The sequence below is a fragment of the Manacus candei genome, unplaced genomic scaffold (assembly GCF_025592945.1).
Source record: "Manacus candei isolate 608988 ecotype Guabito, Panama unplaced genomic scaffold, ASM2559294v1 h1tg000049l, whole genome shotgun sequence".
Classification (NCBI taxonomy): domain Eukaryota; kingdom Metazoa; phylum Chordata; class Aves; order Passeriformes; family Pipridae; genus Manacus; species Manacus candei.
The window spans coordinates 11,048,914-11,064,680 of record NW_026138097.1 but is presented as its reverse complement, the minus strand read 5'-3'; the positions used below and the strand labels follow the sequence as shown (position 1 = coordinate 11,064,680).

At 41.8% G+C, this 15,767-nt stretch overlaps 1 protein-coding gene across 9 annotated transcripts in view; it reads right to left on the bottom strand.

Moving 5' to 3' along the window:
* KIF13A (kinesin family member 13A) overlaps window positions 1-12,735 on the bottom strand; it is a 108,229-nt gene extending 95,494 nt beyond the window's left edge. For 3 of the 9 annotated variants that reach the window (XM_051799136.1, XM_051799137.1, XM_051799138.1), the window contains exons 1-2: window positions 12,224-12,729; window positions 11,934-12,024 (exon numbers count right to left, since the gene is read on the bottom strand). In XM_051799136.1, coding sequence (XP_051655096.1) covers window positions 11,934-12,024; window positions 12,224-12,278 — 146 coding nt within the window. In that variant the 5' untranslated portion in view covers window positions 12,279-12,729. Of the gene's footprint in view, window positions 1-11,933; window positions 12,025-12,223 lie in introns of all 9 variants that reach the window. The other 6 variants (XM_051799139.1, XM_051799144.1, XM_051799141.1 and 3 more) reach the window with 5 other exon arrangements.
* Between the last annotated feature and the right edge of the window lie 3,032 nt (window positions 12,736-15,767).

Genomic DNA, 15,767 nt, shown 5'->3' with positions numbered 1-15,767 from the left:
CATTGATTCTTCAGTGTAGCTTTCCCACTTTGACCATTATCACTAATATTTTAAATAAGTCAGAGGAACACTCAATTCTCAATTTTCAATGTAATAAGGAATCAACTGTTTCCTTTTTTACTTAGTAGACATTCTACTCAAAAAATGACTAAAAGTCATGTTGTTTGATTAGTAATCCCACACCAGTTTAATTTATTTACATCTACTGGATCTGCAAACTGAGACATGAAAGTTAAAGAGCATGACTAAAATATCTGCTACAAGAGAAGCTGCAGCATCTCATTTCAAATACTGTTAGATTAACAGCACTTTGAGAGAAAAACTACAAAAACATCCAAACAGACAAAAAACAAAGGACACCAACACATAGCACTCTTTGCTCCTTCTGTTTAGAGAAAATGTTCTGCAGGGAATGTCTTCTATTTTGGATGCAGAGTAGAATGATAATTATAAAAGTATTTCAACTACAAAACTTCTCCACCATTATTTGGAAAAAACATGCAAGTTTCCCAGTCAAACCAAACACTTGCCTTGAGCTCACTGAACTCTGATATTGCTCCTTACAGCTGCCAGTCAACAGACTGTCAGACTCCTATCACTCTCAAATGTTTCTGGAAACTAAGGAAATGAGCTAATTTTAGTTTCTTCTTTTCCTACATGACAACTCCTTGTCATCATCCATATTTTCTATTTTCCTCCCTTTGTACATGCTACTGATGAAAAACTCCTCAAAATTTGAAATTCAGTTCTGCAATCCCATTTCAAAGTCCTCAAAGATACAGTATTTACCTTCCCTTTTTCATCTCAACAAAGGTAAGTAGGCAAGAGGTCACTGTGTGACTCCCTTGACTCTGTCTTTTCTGAACCATCATGAAGATGCAGATACCTTGAGAAAAACATAAACATTTGAACCGTGAGATCCTCCAGAAGTCATCCTACAACACCCTCCTTGACAAAGGATGGTAGATTAAGATCACTTTGGCTTGGAGAGATTTCAATAAAACTCATTTTACACCTTGGTCACGTGAGTGCAAAAGTATTTTCAAAGTCTATTTGATTGATCTTGCACACGAGCCATGAATTTCTACCTTATTCAGGTAAGAAATTCTGAAATAGCAACCAATAATACAGGTCATATCACGCACCAGAGGAACCATAACTCAGAAAACACACATGCATTGCAAAACACTAAAGGCATTCAGCCTGCCCAACAATGTGAATCTGCATTTCTGTGTTTAAACTAGCTCAAAGTTGCAAGAGGCCATGCTGAAATTCCAAATGGAGGTACAGTGTGTTCCTTGGAGCATACACAAAGCTTCTGCCTGTGATTGTAAATGGCATTAAGGACACAAAGCTTGCATATCCTTAGCATTTCTGACAAAACGTTTTCCATTGCCCCATTCACATCTGCAAAACTGAAACTTCAAAAACTATTTGAGAGGATGCAGCCTGCTCCAAAGAGTAAACAAGGGAGGAGGGATTAGACTGATGTCTATCCAAGCTCACTACTCAGGCTCTACACCCACTATGCACTGCAGAGCACTTGAAAATAGAACTGGCAAGAGCTAACTTGTAACTTTCACCATGGCAAAGTCAGACAACCTCCTCCTTCAGTACCCAGCAATTCTGACAGTAAGGAGGAATCCAATCACGGAACCAGGATGCTGAGAGAGACAGAACATCAACTAAATTTATTTTTAAAAATCAAGACACTGTTCCATTGGAAGGGACCTTAGGAGAACACTTAAATGCTTCATCTTGAAAGAGACTTTCATCATCCTTTTGATGGACATACAAGTTGTTTCCAATTAGATTATTTCACAGCCTTACAAAGATTCTCATTCATGATACTGAATGTAATACACAGTAAAAATTCAGGGTTAAAATATAACATTGTAGCTGAGTTCATGTATAGTTATAACCCATAAGACCTCAAACAATAAATCTTCTAAGGACTTGGAAGCTCTTGACAAGGAAGCTACATAGCAAGTTATCCAGTGTTCAATGGTCTGTTTACAATAACTGATTTTCCTTTTTGTTTTCAACTTGGATCTCAATCAGAACACCCATTAAGATTAGTACCATCCCAGAGAATGCCAGTTGTGGGGGTTTTTTTGTTTGTTTGTGGGTTTTTTTTGTCAGGGGGGAGAGGTTGTTGATTGGTTGGTTTGATTTTCTCCAACGTGTACTTGGAGTTTCATCACACTGTTAGACAACCATTTCTGCACCTTTCTTTTGCCTTTCATTGTCCTGGTCCCCAAGTATCCTTTCCCAATATTCTACCCTGTCAGCAGCAAATCCATTAACGAGACACCTTTTGTGTTTCCTTCTGTGTCACTTTCTTCTCAGATACTGAAGCAGCATTTCTCAAGGGCACTCCAATCAAAAAGGCAGGTACAAGGATTAGATTTACACCAGAAGAATAAGAACTACTCAAAAGTTCCTTCTTTTTAAATGTAATAGGCACTGTGGAAAGTACCAGATTGCCTTCCAGACAGTTTGTTTCAGGACAGCATATCTGCTATGTAAGAAGCTCCGAAACAGCAAAACCTGAGTGGTGGGATGATGTTTCATGATACACTTCTAGCAAAACTTTCAGAACCATATATTTATCTCAATACAGTACAAAAGCCAAGTGTAGGAGCTCTGTAAATGCATTATGCTTTTACCCCCTTACATAACTTTGAAGTTCTCTTAAAAAAACATACTCAAACTCAACTCCTTGTTGCTAAGCTTCCAGAGGATACATAAATCATGTATTAAGATCTTCAGCTACATAGAGTGAATATATGAACATTTCTTTAATTTACCAAATGGCCAATTTCTATCTCAGTCTGGTTTCATTAGATGAAATTCTCTGAAAACATATTTGAAATCTAAAAGAAATTTAGAAATATCTCAAAATAGAGAATGACAACAGGGTATGACAGGAAGGAAAAAATATCAAAACCCATCAAAATACTAAGACTTGCAACATTCAGGGAGGTGGCACTACTGAGCCAAAACAAGTCTGGAGCACTGCAGACTCACATCACATCGCAAATCTAAAAAACTCACATTGATAGATGCTGACAGAGAAACTTTCCAGAGCAGACCAGGATGTTGCTCATTCACAGCCATAAAGCAGCTTTGCCAGTAGAAAACTTCCACCAGCTCTGTGCCTCCACTGGAATGCTCTGTTGACTTATCTTTAGCAAAAGCTCATCAACTGTAAAACAAGCCTTGGCTTTTGAATCACAAAGTAAAACTGAATGTAAAGTAAATATTCAACAAAAATAAGGACTTTGAAGTTTTAAAAATTACATTGAAGCCAGTGCCAGTAATGGTACAAATCAATTTGTTTTGCAGATAAATTTCCCCTTCCACCTCACACGATCCCTCTTCCTCCAACTCTGAAGAATCAAGTTTGTGAAAGGCCATCTAGCTACACTAGACATGATTTTAATCACGAAGACAGATAGAAAGTAGAAACCACATGCGAAGAAGTATCAAATACTACAGTTTTTATCTAAGGTCTGCTGTTCCTTGTCATCATACAAGAAATATTAAGCAAAACAGACAGCTCCATATACTTGCATTTAACACTAGTAAAATTATTGCAGTATCTCAAGTGACAGATTCAGAATTTTGAAGCCTTAAACTAAAAGAAAATTTAATCTTGCCTAGAGGCTGTTGTACACTATTTACTTGGGATTGACATTTATGCTTAAAAAGAGACTGGAAAAAAACTAAGAAAATGTAAGCTCAACAAACAAGATATCATGTGTATTTTTTCATTGTGTTTGTAAGTCTAAAGTATTCTCTAATATAAAAAAAATTCAGAAAAAATATTCAAGTGTTGACATTTTCAGAAATGTGTTTTTAAAACAAAGCATCAAGTTACTTTATACAAAGTTTACAGTTCACAATGCACCCTGGCACTTTTTTAAACATATGGAACAGTACCTTCATAAACACGTGCAGAGATAAGCATGCCATTCCAGCCACAGCAGCTGCTTTGATTCATGTTTATGAAATGCTTAAAATTCTTGGAGTATACATACACTGCAAAAAGAAGAGGCAGTGACACCACGAATCCCAGTCAGTCACTACTAGCCTGCTATCTGTGCTGTTACTAAATGTGAAGAGGCAGCAGCACAGGCTTGGTCAGGGCTAGCATCTAACAAGTAGGTCATAAGCACTTAACCTGTTGCTAGTGCACTGTGAGCCTCTTTGCACCCATATCCAGCACCATCATAACCATTCATTACCACAAGCACCCAGCAATGCTTCAGACACACCTTTCTGCTGCTGTGCTGACTGATGTACCCCAGAATAAGTCCTGTAACACTACTAAATACCAAAATATATTCATGGTTATCTGTCAAAACAGTAGTTGTGGTGTAAATTTCTGCCCTGAGTTATAACACTTCTTAAATAGCAAATAAGCCACTACAGGACAATAAGCCACTAAGGACTTCATGAGGGTCTGTTAAAGTACGGATTTCCCTATAGTGATCTATGTAAAATGAGACAGAACATTCAGATTAACTCCTAGTGAAAAAGTTACACCTTACAAGCCACTAATTTCACATTATCCAAAAATGATGTAGGAATATTTGGTAAGCATGTACACGCTTGAGGATGTCTCTATTTAGGATGTAACAAAATGTCAAATGAAAGGTGCGGCTGATGACTAAAGAATATATTAGTTCGGGATATGGTTAGGAATTTATAGATGTTTTGATGGCTGAGGGTTGGGTTTTTTAATTATTACTTTTAGATTAAAAGGCAACTATCAAAAATAAAAGCCAGAACTGCAGAAGATAACACTAACCAAGCACAAGAAGGCATTGATTCACTTTTCACCCCAAACGAGAAATTACACAAAAGGACACCCTCCCCTGGCATAGAAAACAGCTTATTTAACTCCTGCTTTTCATCAACATGGATATCTTGAGCTCAAGTCATTGATTTTCAGTTCCTGTCAGCAATGCATTTGTCTGATCGACCTTCATACCCTAAATTGTTAACTTACCTCCATCACCCTGCCGTGAACACTCATCTCATGCTTCACACAAAAGGACCATAAAGGCACACACAATCAACCCATGCTCCATCAAACCTCAAACTCTGATGACCAATTTCATATGAACATACAAAGTCAGACACTAACTAGAAAAACTTATATCCCTTTTATGGTCTCTTGTAAAAAGACACAGCAACATTATTTCCGGGTGATGGGGCAACTGTTTTAGTTAACTAGCTGCTTTGGGTCACAAGTTAACTCAATACTTGAGTCCTGTGGTGCACATCATTGCAATGCAGGGACCATGTCTTTGTAGGCTGCACTCACTGTCTCCAGCCAACATTTTCACACTTCCTTAAAGAGCCTTCTCCACGCTGCCATCAGTACCAGACATCCTCACAAAATACAAGGAATCAAGCAATCAGAGAAGTTACTCAGTTAAGCAACAGCATCTGCGCAGCCCTGCTGCAGCAGTAGGCATTTTGCTACAGCAGGCAGTAATTGTTTCCATTAATAGATTCAAACCATGCCCGGGAGAGGCCAAATAAGAAAAGGCACTGCACAACTTTCCCACCAAGGACAGTCTACCCATGCAAGAGACACTGGCACCACAGCCAGAGGCAGCTACCACTGGTGCTGCTCAGTCTGCACCCAGCTATAGAGGAATGCTCAAATCTGATAATGTCTCAAACACAATAGCAACAAGCGCGTTCGCCAATTTAAAGATTTAGCTCTAATCTTATTACTAGAAGTACCACCATGTTGAATCCCTGAGCAGCAGATGCCTGCTTGCACATGCTGCACTGAAGGCCCGATCAGACCAAAAAGGGATTGGCTTTGCCCCTGAAACTTTGTGCAAAGATTCACACCCCAGCTCTGCGCCGTACTCAGACCTGCATGGAAGGGCACCTGGTGTGTGCTGCTCCTCTCCGAGTTCAAGTTCTGCAGAACAGGGACTTCCTAAGCACTTCCTGAAGTATTTTGAATCTAATCCACACCTCGATCACATGTTCATAAGCATCATTTAACTGTAAATTTGTTAACCATGAAATTACAGCAAATCTAAGTCCGGAATCTTACCATACGCACATTTAATAAACATACTAGATGCACAACAGAGCAAAGAATCTTGTTTTCAAAACAAGTAATCTGTATGTATTTACACTAAAGAGGAAAGGATGTGAAAATAAAATTTTGCCTTTAGTGTTACCATCCCCCCAAAAAAGGATAAAAATCCCTCCACATTTTAAGAGAGCTGTAATTTTTTTAAATTCATAATTCATTTCAATAGACAACATATTCAATGTGTATTGACTAGTAATCCAGACCTCAAAAACACCTCTGGCTGCAGAAAGACACAAGTGCATGCATACCTGCCCCTTCTAAACACAGAAGTTAAACATGTCTAAAGGCCTAATCTTTTTACTCATATTTTCATATCCCACAATGAAGGCACTCCTAACACTGTAAAACAGAGAAACTGGACAAGTTTGAAGCTGAACCTTGTTCCACTGTGTTCTACACAGAAATATTTGAACATAACACTCAGTAGTCCAAAAGCAGAGAATGGCTACAAAGCAACGATTGCCTAAACATGGTCATACCAAGCACAGTTTTCCTTCTCCCCAATCACTTTATCTATTTTTGTTCTGAAATTTTGCCAGCTAAAAACGGCTGCTTACCCACAATCCCAACAGCCTCAAAAGGTAGTTTCCTCCAGCCATGACATTTACGGACCAAAGCACAAGGTCCTAACAGCTGTCTGGACTTCATAAACATGGTAAAATAATGGATGTTGCATTTACTCACAGTTCAGGCCACCTTAGGAAGAACCAAGAGCCATGCCACACAGTATTTTGGATTACAAGTTTCTGTCTCATTTTGTTTCAAATTACACGGAATTTCAGAACAGCCATTTCAAGGAACTGCATCTACTATCCCATCTGAGGCATGAATGGATTAAAGCAATGCAAAAATAGCTCCCAAAATGACATTTTCCAACCATGCATTTCGTAATTCAAATACATTTCTTCCGCAAAGGTTCAAAGCTAACAGTTCACATCCTGAACATCGATGTCTAACAGGAAAGTTAGAGAGGTCAAAGTCAGATTACTTTTACAATTTCCTGCAAAGATAAAAGTCACTGCCTTCTATTATTTTATGATCCACCTCACACAGGTGATAATTTGAGGTATACACTTCAAATACATGATTTTGTCGATCATTCCTTCAGATATGGAGAAAATTATCAGCTGTCCTGTTTCAGCTTCTAGAAGTTTCAGTTTGAAAAAGTTACCATTAACAGAAACACATAACCTCGCCCTCCAACAGCGCTCTTCTCTCATCCTTGATGCTACTCAAAGCAACGTATCAAAAATGACAAAATACCACAGGAAGGACTACGTACTAAAGACCATCCAAAGTCATGTTTTCTCCAAAGCAGGGGGAGCAACAGCTGTTTTCTGGAAACAAGAGTTCTAGGACAAGCTGCCTAGGGATGAAATCTGTGCTTCAGATATTAATCTTTGAAAGTGTTATGACCTACAAAAACTAGATAGACACACACAGACACATGTGTTCCTAGCTATTTATTTTATTAAAGAGCTTCGACCCACACACACACAAAAAGCCCCCATATATTCTGTAATCTTTAGTAATTTAGAACTATAGGAAGAGTTTTACTTAATGAGGATTGGGCCTTGGTGCTACTTGTCTTATCAAGATGAGGATGGAAGAGGACAGAACAAGCAAGTCACAACATGTTAGGGTTTTTTTAAAGAGTTAAGACAGCCAAGAAAGATACTTTCAGAGAAAAGTGGAGATTTGAAGTTCAGCTCTACAATCTGAGGACTTCTTTCTTGTTTTCTGCACTGAATTTTTCAATAAGGCAAAATATGCACCAGGCTACTGAGCTCTAATGGAATAAATTGCCCAGTAGATGAATTTGTGTTTCAGTTAAAACTACAGATGAAATAGCACTTCAGTTCTACTGTCTCCATAGTTCCTTGTTTATTTCTGTCAAGACAAATATTTTGCTTACTAAAGGAAAAATCATGTCACGAAGAACTGTTGTCAGGGAACTAAAATAAAACTTTTCAGATCCTATACGTTAAAAAGCATAGCTGAAAGGAAAGAAAGAAGGAAAGCAAAGGAGGAAAGCATATTTTAACAATCAAAAACAGAGGAGGAACCCAGCAAGGCCTCATTTGTCCTACTAAAAAAAATACCATCCTTAATGTAAAGTGAGATCTTTCATAGACATAGAGATGTGAAATTTCCATCGTAAAAAGTTACTGAAATATTTTGCAAGATTGACTGTGACTCCATACTCGAATTATCTCATAGTTACATTTTAACACTGCACCTTATTGCCAAGTATACAGTTGGCTTAGAAACATAATACCCATTTCTAAAAGACTATAAGTAAGAACAGGTTTTTTTTCTGGGAAGAGTGTACTTTGAGAAAGGAAACTCAGATTCCCAGGCGAAGACGGGAAAAAAAAAAAACAGAGGGTTCCCAGGAATTTTTTGGGGGGAAGAAATGGAAGTCTTATATTAGTTTTGGGGAGGAAACGGCTTAGAGATGGGAGAGGGAACTAAAGCAACACACAAGCACACTTCAGCAGGTATAAAGGAAACTACTGCTACCAATAACAGTAAAACAAGGGTTAAAGGTATGAAGTTCAACGACGAACTTCCAAAACCTTTGCCAGCACCGGAGATTATACCTGATAGCAGCTAATGAAAACCGTTCCTTTCTGAACTCTGCCTCCTATAACTTCAGCTGATAAAGATTTTCCTGTGTCTTTCAGACACAGACTGTTCAGTTTTACTATGTTCTGGTTTTCCTCCTTCGTTAGTTTAGAACGCTGGAAGTCATGTGCCTGTGGGCAACAGCAGGCCTGCTGCTTATAAAAAGACAGAACACTTGTATCTAATAACAATTGCTATTTTGTAGCAGTGGTTGTTACGGTGTGGATGCTGTGTGGTCTAGCAGTAAGAAGATGCAGTCAGAACCCTGTTCTAATTTATGGTTACAACTTTACCCCTAATACAATAATGAAAGTTGGACAAATGACAGCACTGTCTGGGATTTTAGGCTTTTTACACCACTTGTAAAACTAGCATTACTTGCCAATCTAAAATCCTTTAGAACTATTCTTCATAATGCCTAGAGACTAATTATTATCATGCAACTGAACTTAAATTTAATTCAAGAATTCCTTACAGCATCAGCAAAGCTAGTAAAATCTGATTCTCCTAACTTTGGATGTTCTTCCAAGAGCAAATTTTATAATCTTATTATTATTAAAGAGTTACTTAATCTTACTTTAGAAAATTCTGTCATTACCTTTTAAATTTTAACTGAGAGAACAAAGCAAATAAAGAGCACGGTCCTGAATTCTACTCTCCACACCCTACAGTCTCTTGGCTTCAGCTGAATTAAAAAAAGCAGCCCTGGAAACCAAATTTGCTTTAGAAGGCTACTTATTCTTATTCCAAAGTGCAACACAAACTTGTACTTCCATTCATGTAGAAAAGGGAAATTTCCATATAAAAAGATAAAACCTAAAAAGGGAAAGGTAAGATTAAACAGAATATTAAAACAATACATAGAGTAAGGAAAGACCAATTAATCACCCTAACAAATTAAATCATATTTGCAATGACATGGTTGCTCTGAAAGAAAAATCCAGTTAAGCTATATAAAAACAAGCTACACAAAGAAAACCAAAAATCCATTTGACATCCCTAACCCTGCCAAGGCATCAATCCAAGTGCAAGCAGCAGCTACTCAGCAATTCAGAGCCAGTTTATACAGACATTTTATGGTGGGTACACATAGAAGAACAGAATTCATCTCTCTTCATGAGAAATTAAACTATTTATCTTGAGTAAAAAAAATAGAAATCAGCAGTTTCAGACTGAAGAAAGCGTAAGGATTTTCACAAGGCACTAAAAAGTCCATTAGGCATCTCAACAGGTTACATACAACATCTGCCATTTAAGCAGGCACCCGAACTATATGTTTGCATTAGTGAGAGTTACTTCCAATCAGTGTTTCTGACTGTTACTTCCAATAAATCTGGCAGTTGTCTCAAACACAAGTTAACAGCCAGCCAAATTCTAGCCTCACACTGTGCTGCAAGCAGGACACCTATTACTTGCCAACACAGCTGCCGTCAGTGGGGTTGCACACAAGCATCACTGCTCATCCAGAAGGATACTGACGTAGAAACAGAAGCCAGTTCCAACCAAGAGAATCTACATACATTATAGATAGTAAAGCCTGACAAACACAAGACACAGAAGCTCTCAAAAGACAGAGTCACTGAATAGTCTTACTGCAGGTCGATGTGCATAACAAGCAAAATTGACAAATTCAAGGCTCTTCATTAAACCACCTGGCTCTTAGTCTCTCAAGCCTATTGAAACAGTGATTTTTAAATCTTAATTCTGTTCTTGCTTTGTACACTCTGTGTGTATTTCGTGTTTCATACCTGTCAAATCCACTCACTTTGAAGAGTTAATGTCATTCTTATTATAGTAGTGTTTATTCAACTCCTGTTGATTGAAAAAAACCTCCATACTTTCTAAAACAGAATCGTTTTTAATAAAAAAACCAAGATTTCCATTTCACAGATGGGATGCTAAGACCCACAGAGACAGCATGACTTATAGATGATTACACAAAGATCTTTGAGAGGGGTAGGAAACAAGCACAGAACTTTCAAGACCCAGGCCAGCACTTTAACCACAATGATGTTCCTGTAGACAATGCAAGCTGGATTTAAAACAAACAGGTGTGATTACAGCTATATTCTAGGACATGGTTTAATGTGAGAAGCACCTTCCCACCTTGAACATGTAAGAATAGAGAAGGTCTCAACCTCTTCTGCTGGAAAGCTATAAAAGCTTCCTGCTTTTATAAAATACTGCCTTTGAAAAAAAGAATATTCTCACACTACCGTTTCTTCATAACTACCATGAACTGAATCAAAAATATTCTTAAAAAAACTTAAGTGGTAGGAACGTGCTAGATTTAAAATCTCTATATGATTTCACACTCCTTGGCATTAAATACATTTAACCAACCAACTTAAGTTGAGCAGTCAACAGGTAACCGAACAGATAAGAATACAATGTAACTGAACACACAAGCATACAACGTAACTATTCCCCTCGCACCTCCCTGTCTTTCCCCACACTCCCTCAAAGGAAAGAAATCTTTTCCTGTTCTGATCTATTTTTACAGTCTAGTGCATTGGTATTTTGGATTATTTCCAAGGGTATTCTTCACTGGGGCATCACAGCTAAATGCCAGATTTCAAAATTATTTTAGCATATTCTCATAGGCTACTTCACAGAACAACACTGAATTAATAAAGGATCTAGCAATTACAGCCTTTTTAAATGCAAATACATTAAAACCTAGTAAACAAACCTATTAAAAAAAAAGTCCATCACTAGCATAAAAATCAGATTCTGCTTCTTGCTCCCCCAAAGGTTACATCAAGTTGGTAGTAGCCTGCACTCAAGGAAAATTTCTGAAAACAGCACACACAGTCTAAGTCCTTACCTACTCAACAGTTTATTTTTTGAGCAATCAATCAAGAATCAACTTCTAAACCTGGGAGGCAAACAGGGATCTTCTGTCTCCACATTGGGTACGTCCGACCCCGCCAGGAAGCCAGGTAAAGAACAGATCCCTCCTTCACAGGGATGCAAGCCCAAGGCAGCGACCCCCGGCCAGCGCTCGCCCCTCGCCCGCTCCTCCCCACCCACCGCAAACCCCGAAAGGCACCGAGCGAGACCCCCGGGACCCCGCCGCTGCCCTGACAAAGCCGGGCGAGGCGTCTGCGAGGGCGAGGCGGAGGAGCTGGGGCTTGGTTTTCACTCGGGGCACGGCGACTCGGGCTTTTACCTTTCTCCCTGCTTGGTGTTGGAAGGCGGAGGGTGAAGCACAGTCTGGTTCCCTTCCATCTCCACGATGCACTTGGTATTCAGGTCCAGCTCTGCAAGGCGACACGGGGAGGGGGGCTGTACCCAGGGCGAGCGTACCTTCGCTTCTCCCGGCACGCCGGGGCAGCTCGGCCCCCGCCGGGTCCCCCTCGGAGCGAGCGACGGCGGGGGCTCGTCCCGCCGCCAGCCTGGGGGAGAACGCGGGGGGACGCCCCCTCCCCGCACCCCGCTGCGCCCCCAGACTCCGTTTACCTCTCTTGTTCATGGGCCGGACCCTGACGGCAACTTTCACCTTGGTGTCCGACATCTTCCCCGCTCCCGGGAGCGGCGGGCGGGCGGCCCCGCTCAGCGCCGGCGGCGGCAGCGACACGGCGGAGCGCCACCGTCCATGCCGGGCCGGGGCGAGGGCGGAGGGCCGGGGCAGGCGGGGAAGGCGAGAGAGGGAGGGAGGCAGGGAGAAGAGGAGGAGGAGGAGGAGGAGGAGGAGGGAGCGGCGCCGGGGAGGGCGGTGGCGGCGCAGCCCCAGCCGCCTCCTTGCTCAGCCGCGGCCCGCACCGGCTCTGGCGCTGGCTGCCCACGGGTTCGTTCGCAGAGCTGCTGCTGCCGCCGCCTCCCTGCCAATCTCCACCGCCATCTTCCGCCGCCTCCTCCTCCCGCCGCGCCGCCGGGAGTGCGGGCGCCCAGGCAGGCGGCGAGAGGGCGGGGAAAGGCGGTGGCGGCGGCGCCGGAAAGCGACGGGAACAGCCGAGCGCCTTCGGCGCGGGGGGCGTGGGGAGACTTCCCCCCCTCCATCCTCTGACAGGCGCTGCTTCCCAGTGAGCACGCGCGGCGGGATGCGCTTTGCGCGGGAAGGTGGCGCTGGCGGGAGTGGGGACGCTGCTGTCAGGACTGTGCCCTCACCCCCTGCCCGAGAGCCACCGTCGCTCCTAGCGCAGGTGTGTGCTGGTACCACAAAGCCACCGGCTTGTCCGACTGGACACCGAGTTTCCTTGTGGCAAGGAAAGGCCCTAGAGGAAAAGCCACAAAGTGCCCCAAAACAAAATGTTGTGATGCCAGGGGATGTTTTTTGACAAAAAGTGCACAACGTTAGTAAGCAATGACCTGCCTGGCACGGTCCTGGCACCAGCACGGGTGACTTCGGCAAAATGTGTGCATTGCATGTTATGGAGTCCTGGAAGCAGCGCAGCACCTCGAGGTGATGGAGCAAGGAGCCCTGCCTGGGCCTCAACCTGCCTGACACTTCCTCGGCTGTGAAGGGCTGCCTGTGAAGTGCTGGGACTACTTGTGCCATCTTGCTTTTCCACACAGCGATGGCCTGCCCAAACGCCATAGGATGGAGTTGTGTCCATCTACTTGTGGTGAGTTCAGCGTTGGGATAAAGTATTACAAACAGCGGTGCTTTACTCAGCAACCGCAAGCTCCAAGGATGGCTGACCTTCCAGTGAGCAAGCCAAGAAAGATTTTTAGTTAAAACTGCAATAGTCTTAAGATCTTGGGATAGCCTTCTTTTCAAAGTGTCCTGTTAAAACTTTGTTTTCTCCCCAGAAGTGTTTTCTTAGCTTCAGTAAAATATCTTCCAAAGAATCAAGCCTTATCATTGATGCAGGCTTGATGGCAGGAATTCCAGTGCAAAAGAGCAATGTCTGTAATGTTTTCTTTAAGGAAAAGACAGGCTCAACCCCAAAAGGGATTATTCTGTCTACTCTGGGGCTAAACCAGTGTAGAGAGAATGGATTAAACAATAAATGATGAATAGATAGCTGTACCGAGAAAAAGCAGATGTCTAAAACAGAGGTGAAAGCAACAGATGGAGCTTAGAAGATCGTCCCCCTCCTGGCTGCCAGCACACCAACAAGAACACTCCTGCAAAGGGACTGAGAGGACTGTTTCTGGAGAAGGCCTGGCTGTCCCAAATGGCTACAACTTGCAGGAATGCTGAAAGGAAATGATACACAGTTAGCATGGCAAAAGAGAAAGGTTACCAAACAGAGCTGGGCATCTGGAGAACATCAACAGAAAAAGCTAGTGCGTGTGGGCTTCTTGCCTGTGGAAGTAGGCATAAGAGATGAAGTTCCTTATGAAAGGCATCATAAGCATGTGGCTCAACAAGTAAAGAAAAGGAGCGATGTTGAAATGAGACATCCTACTTATGGCTGTAGACTGCAAGAACCCAGATCAAAGTAAGCGCTGGCTCAAGACAAAGCATGAGGTCTGAAATGGCTGTGGAGAAAGGGAGTTGTTCAGTGAAACTCGGACACTGTTGGGAAGAGAAGGCGGCCAGCAGATGTAAGGGAAAATACTCCCTTCCGTTTCAATTTTCCACCTCTTAGTGGAAAAACTACATCATTGCAAGATTAAATAAAAACAATTATATTAGCTAAAGAGAAACTGAAGGAAGTCTTTATGAGATTGACTATGATTTTGGCTGTGGGAAGAGTCTTGGGAAGAAGTTTTTACAAATGTCTGGTTTAGGCTTGTGAATTATACTCCACCATTTGCAGGTACAGAGAGCTGGCCATGCAAAACTGTCTGAAAAGGCCTAGTTTGTTGTAATGCAGACTGTAGTTGTTCACTTCGTGTAAAATTCTGATTTTTTTTCTAGTGTTAGGTAATTGAGAAAAGGACTTTTGTTCTTTCATTTACATCAGCATGCCCTGAAAAACAGCTGCTAAAAATGAGGTCTTGGTTCCACCAAGGTTTTCTGCCCTCTCAAGAAAGGGCTTTTGGCAACATTTGTACCATGACCTGACAATATCTATTAGGCAGCCTGCATGTAGCAGAATGTATTTCTGGTCTCCTCTAAACCTTTGGCATTCGGGCACAATAGGAAGAGGGTCATGTTTTAGAGGCCCCATGAGATCATTAGGTAGATCAAAGAGCAATCTGTGAATTCAGGACAATGAGATGTTTCTCTTCTGGCATTGTATCTCCCCATTGAACACCATATGGAACCCTTTATGTCTCTGTCTTTGCTACCGGTAGCAACTACGGATAGATGTCTCTCACCTGTCAGAATTTGTTAGCTTGATCAGTTTACATGCGCCGTGGGAACTGGCAAGGGATACTGATGGGTCGCTCACCCCTCGGAATTAGCTGCCAGCTATCCCAGACATGCTGATGGATGGATGGGAGATACCAGATGAGAAATGACAGCTTACTGCTTCAGCAATGATAAAAGATGAGAGCTGGAGAAAGTGGAGACTGATGGTGGGTGAGGGGAAGTGAGAGGGAAACACGAGGATGAAATCATCTGAAGCCATCCTTCCCTGATTTCTTTTTCCTGCCCCTGCTTTCATCCACCTGCTCTTTTGTTCTGGTTCTCTATCACTGAGGTCAACAGCAATTTTGGATCTTTACTTGGGCCAGGTTTGAATCTTTGTCTCTTTCTTGTTTTTCATCCATTTCATTCTTCTTTCTTGCCTTCGAGCATTTCTGTACATTTGTCCATCGATCCATCATTCAGCAAAGAACATAAAGAAAACATTGCTCCTTACTTTATTCTGCTCCTCATCTTCCTAAGGCATAACACAGATAATGTGATTTGACATGAAGGCATGTCCATGTCTTCCTATATAGTCTGAGCAGGAGGATCGACAGCTCTACTTCATGACATGGAAATGGAGGAGCGATGCTGTGCACCCAGGTTGATGCCTGAAGCCCTGATGGTATTCCACTGACCCCCTTTCCTTAGCAAAGGACAGAGAGAAATGTCACAGAGCCTGCCAAGAATATCCATCTTGTCAGCAGCATCCCCAGCACATATCTTACCATGCATGCTGTCACTGGCACGTCTAAC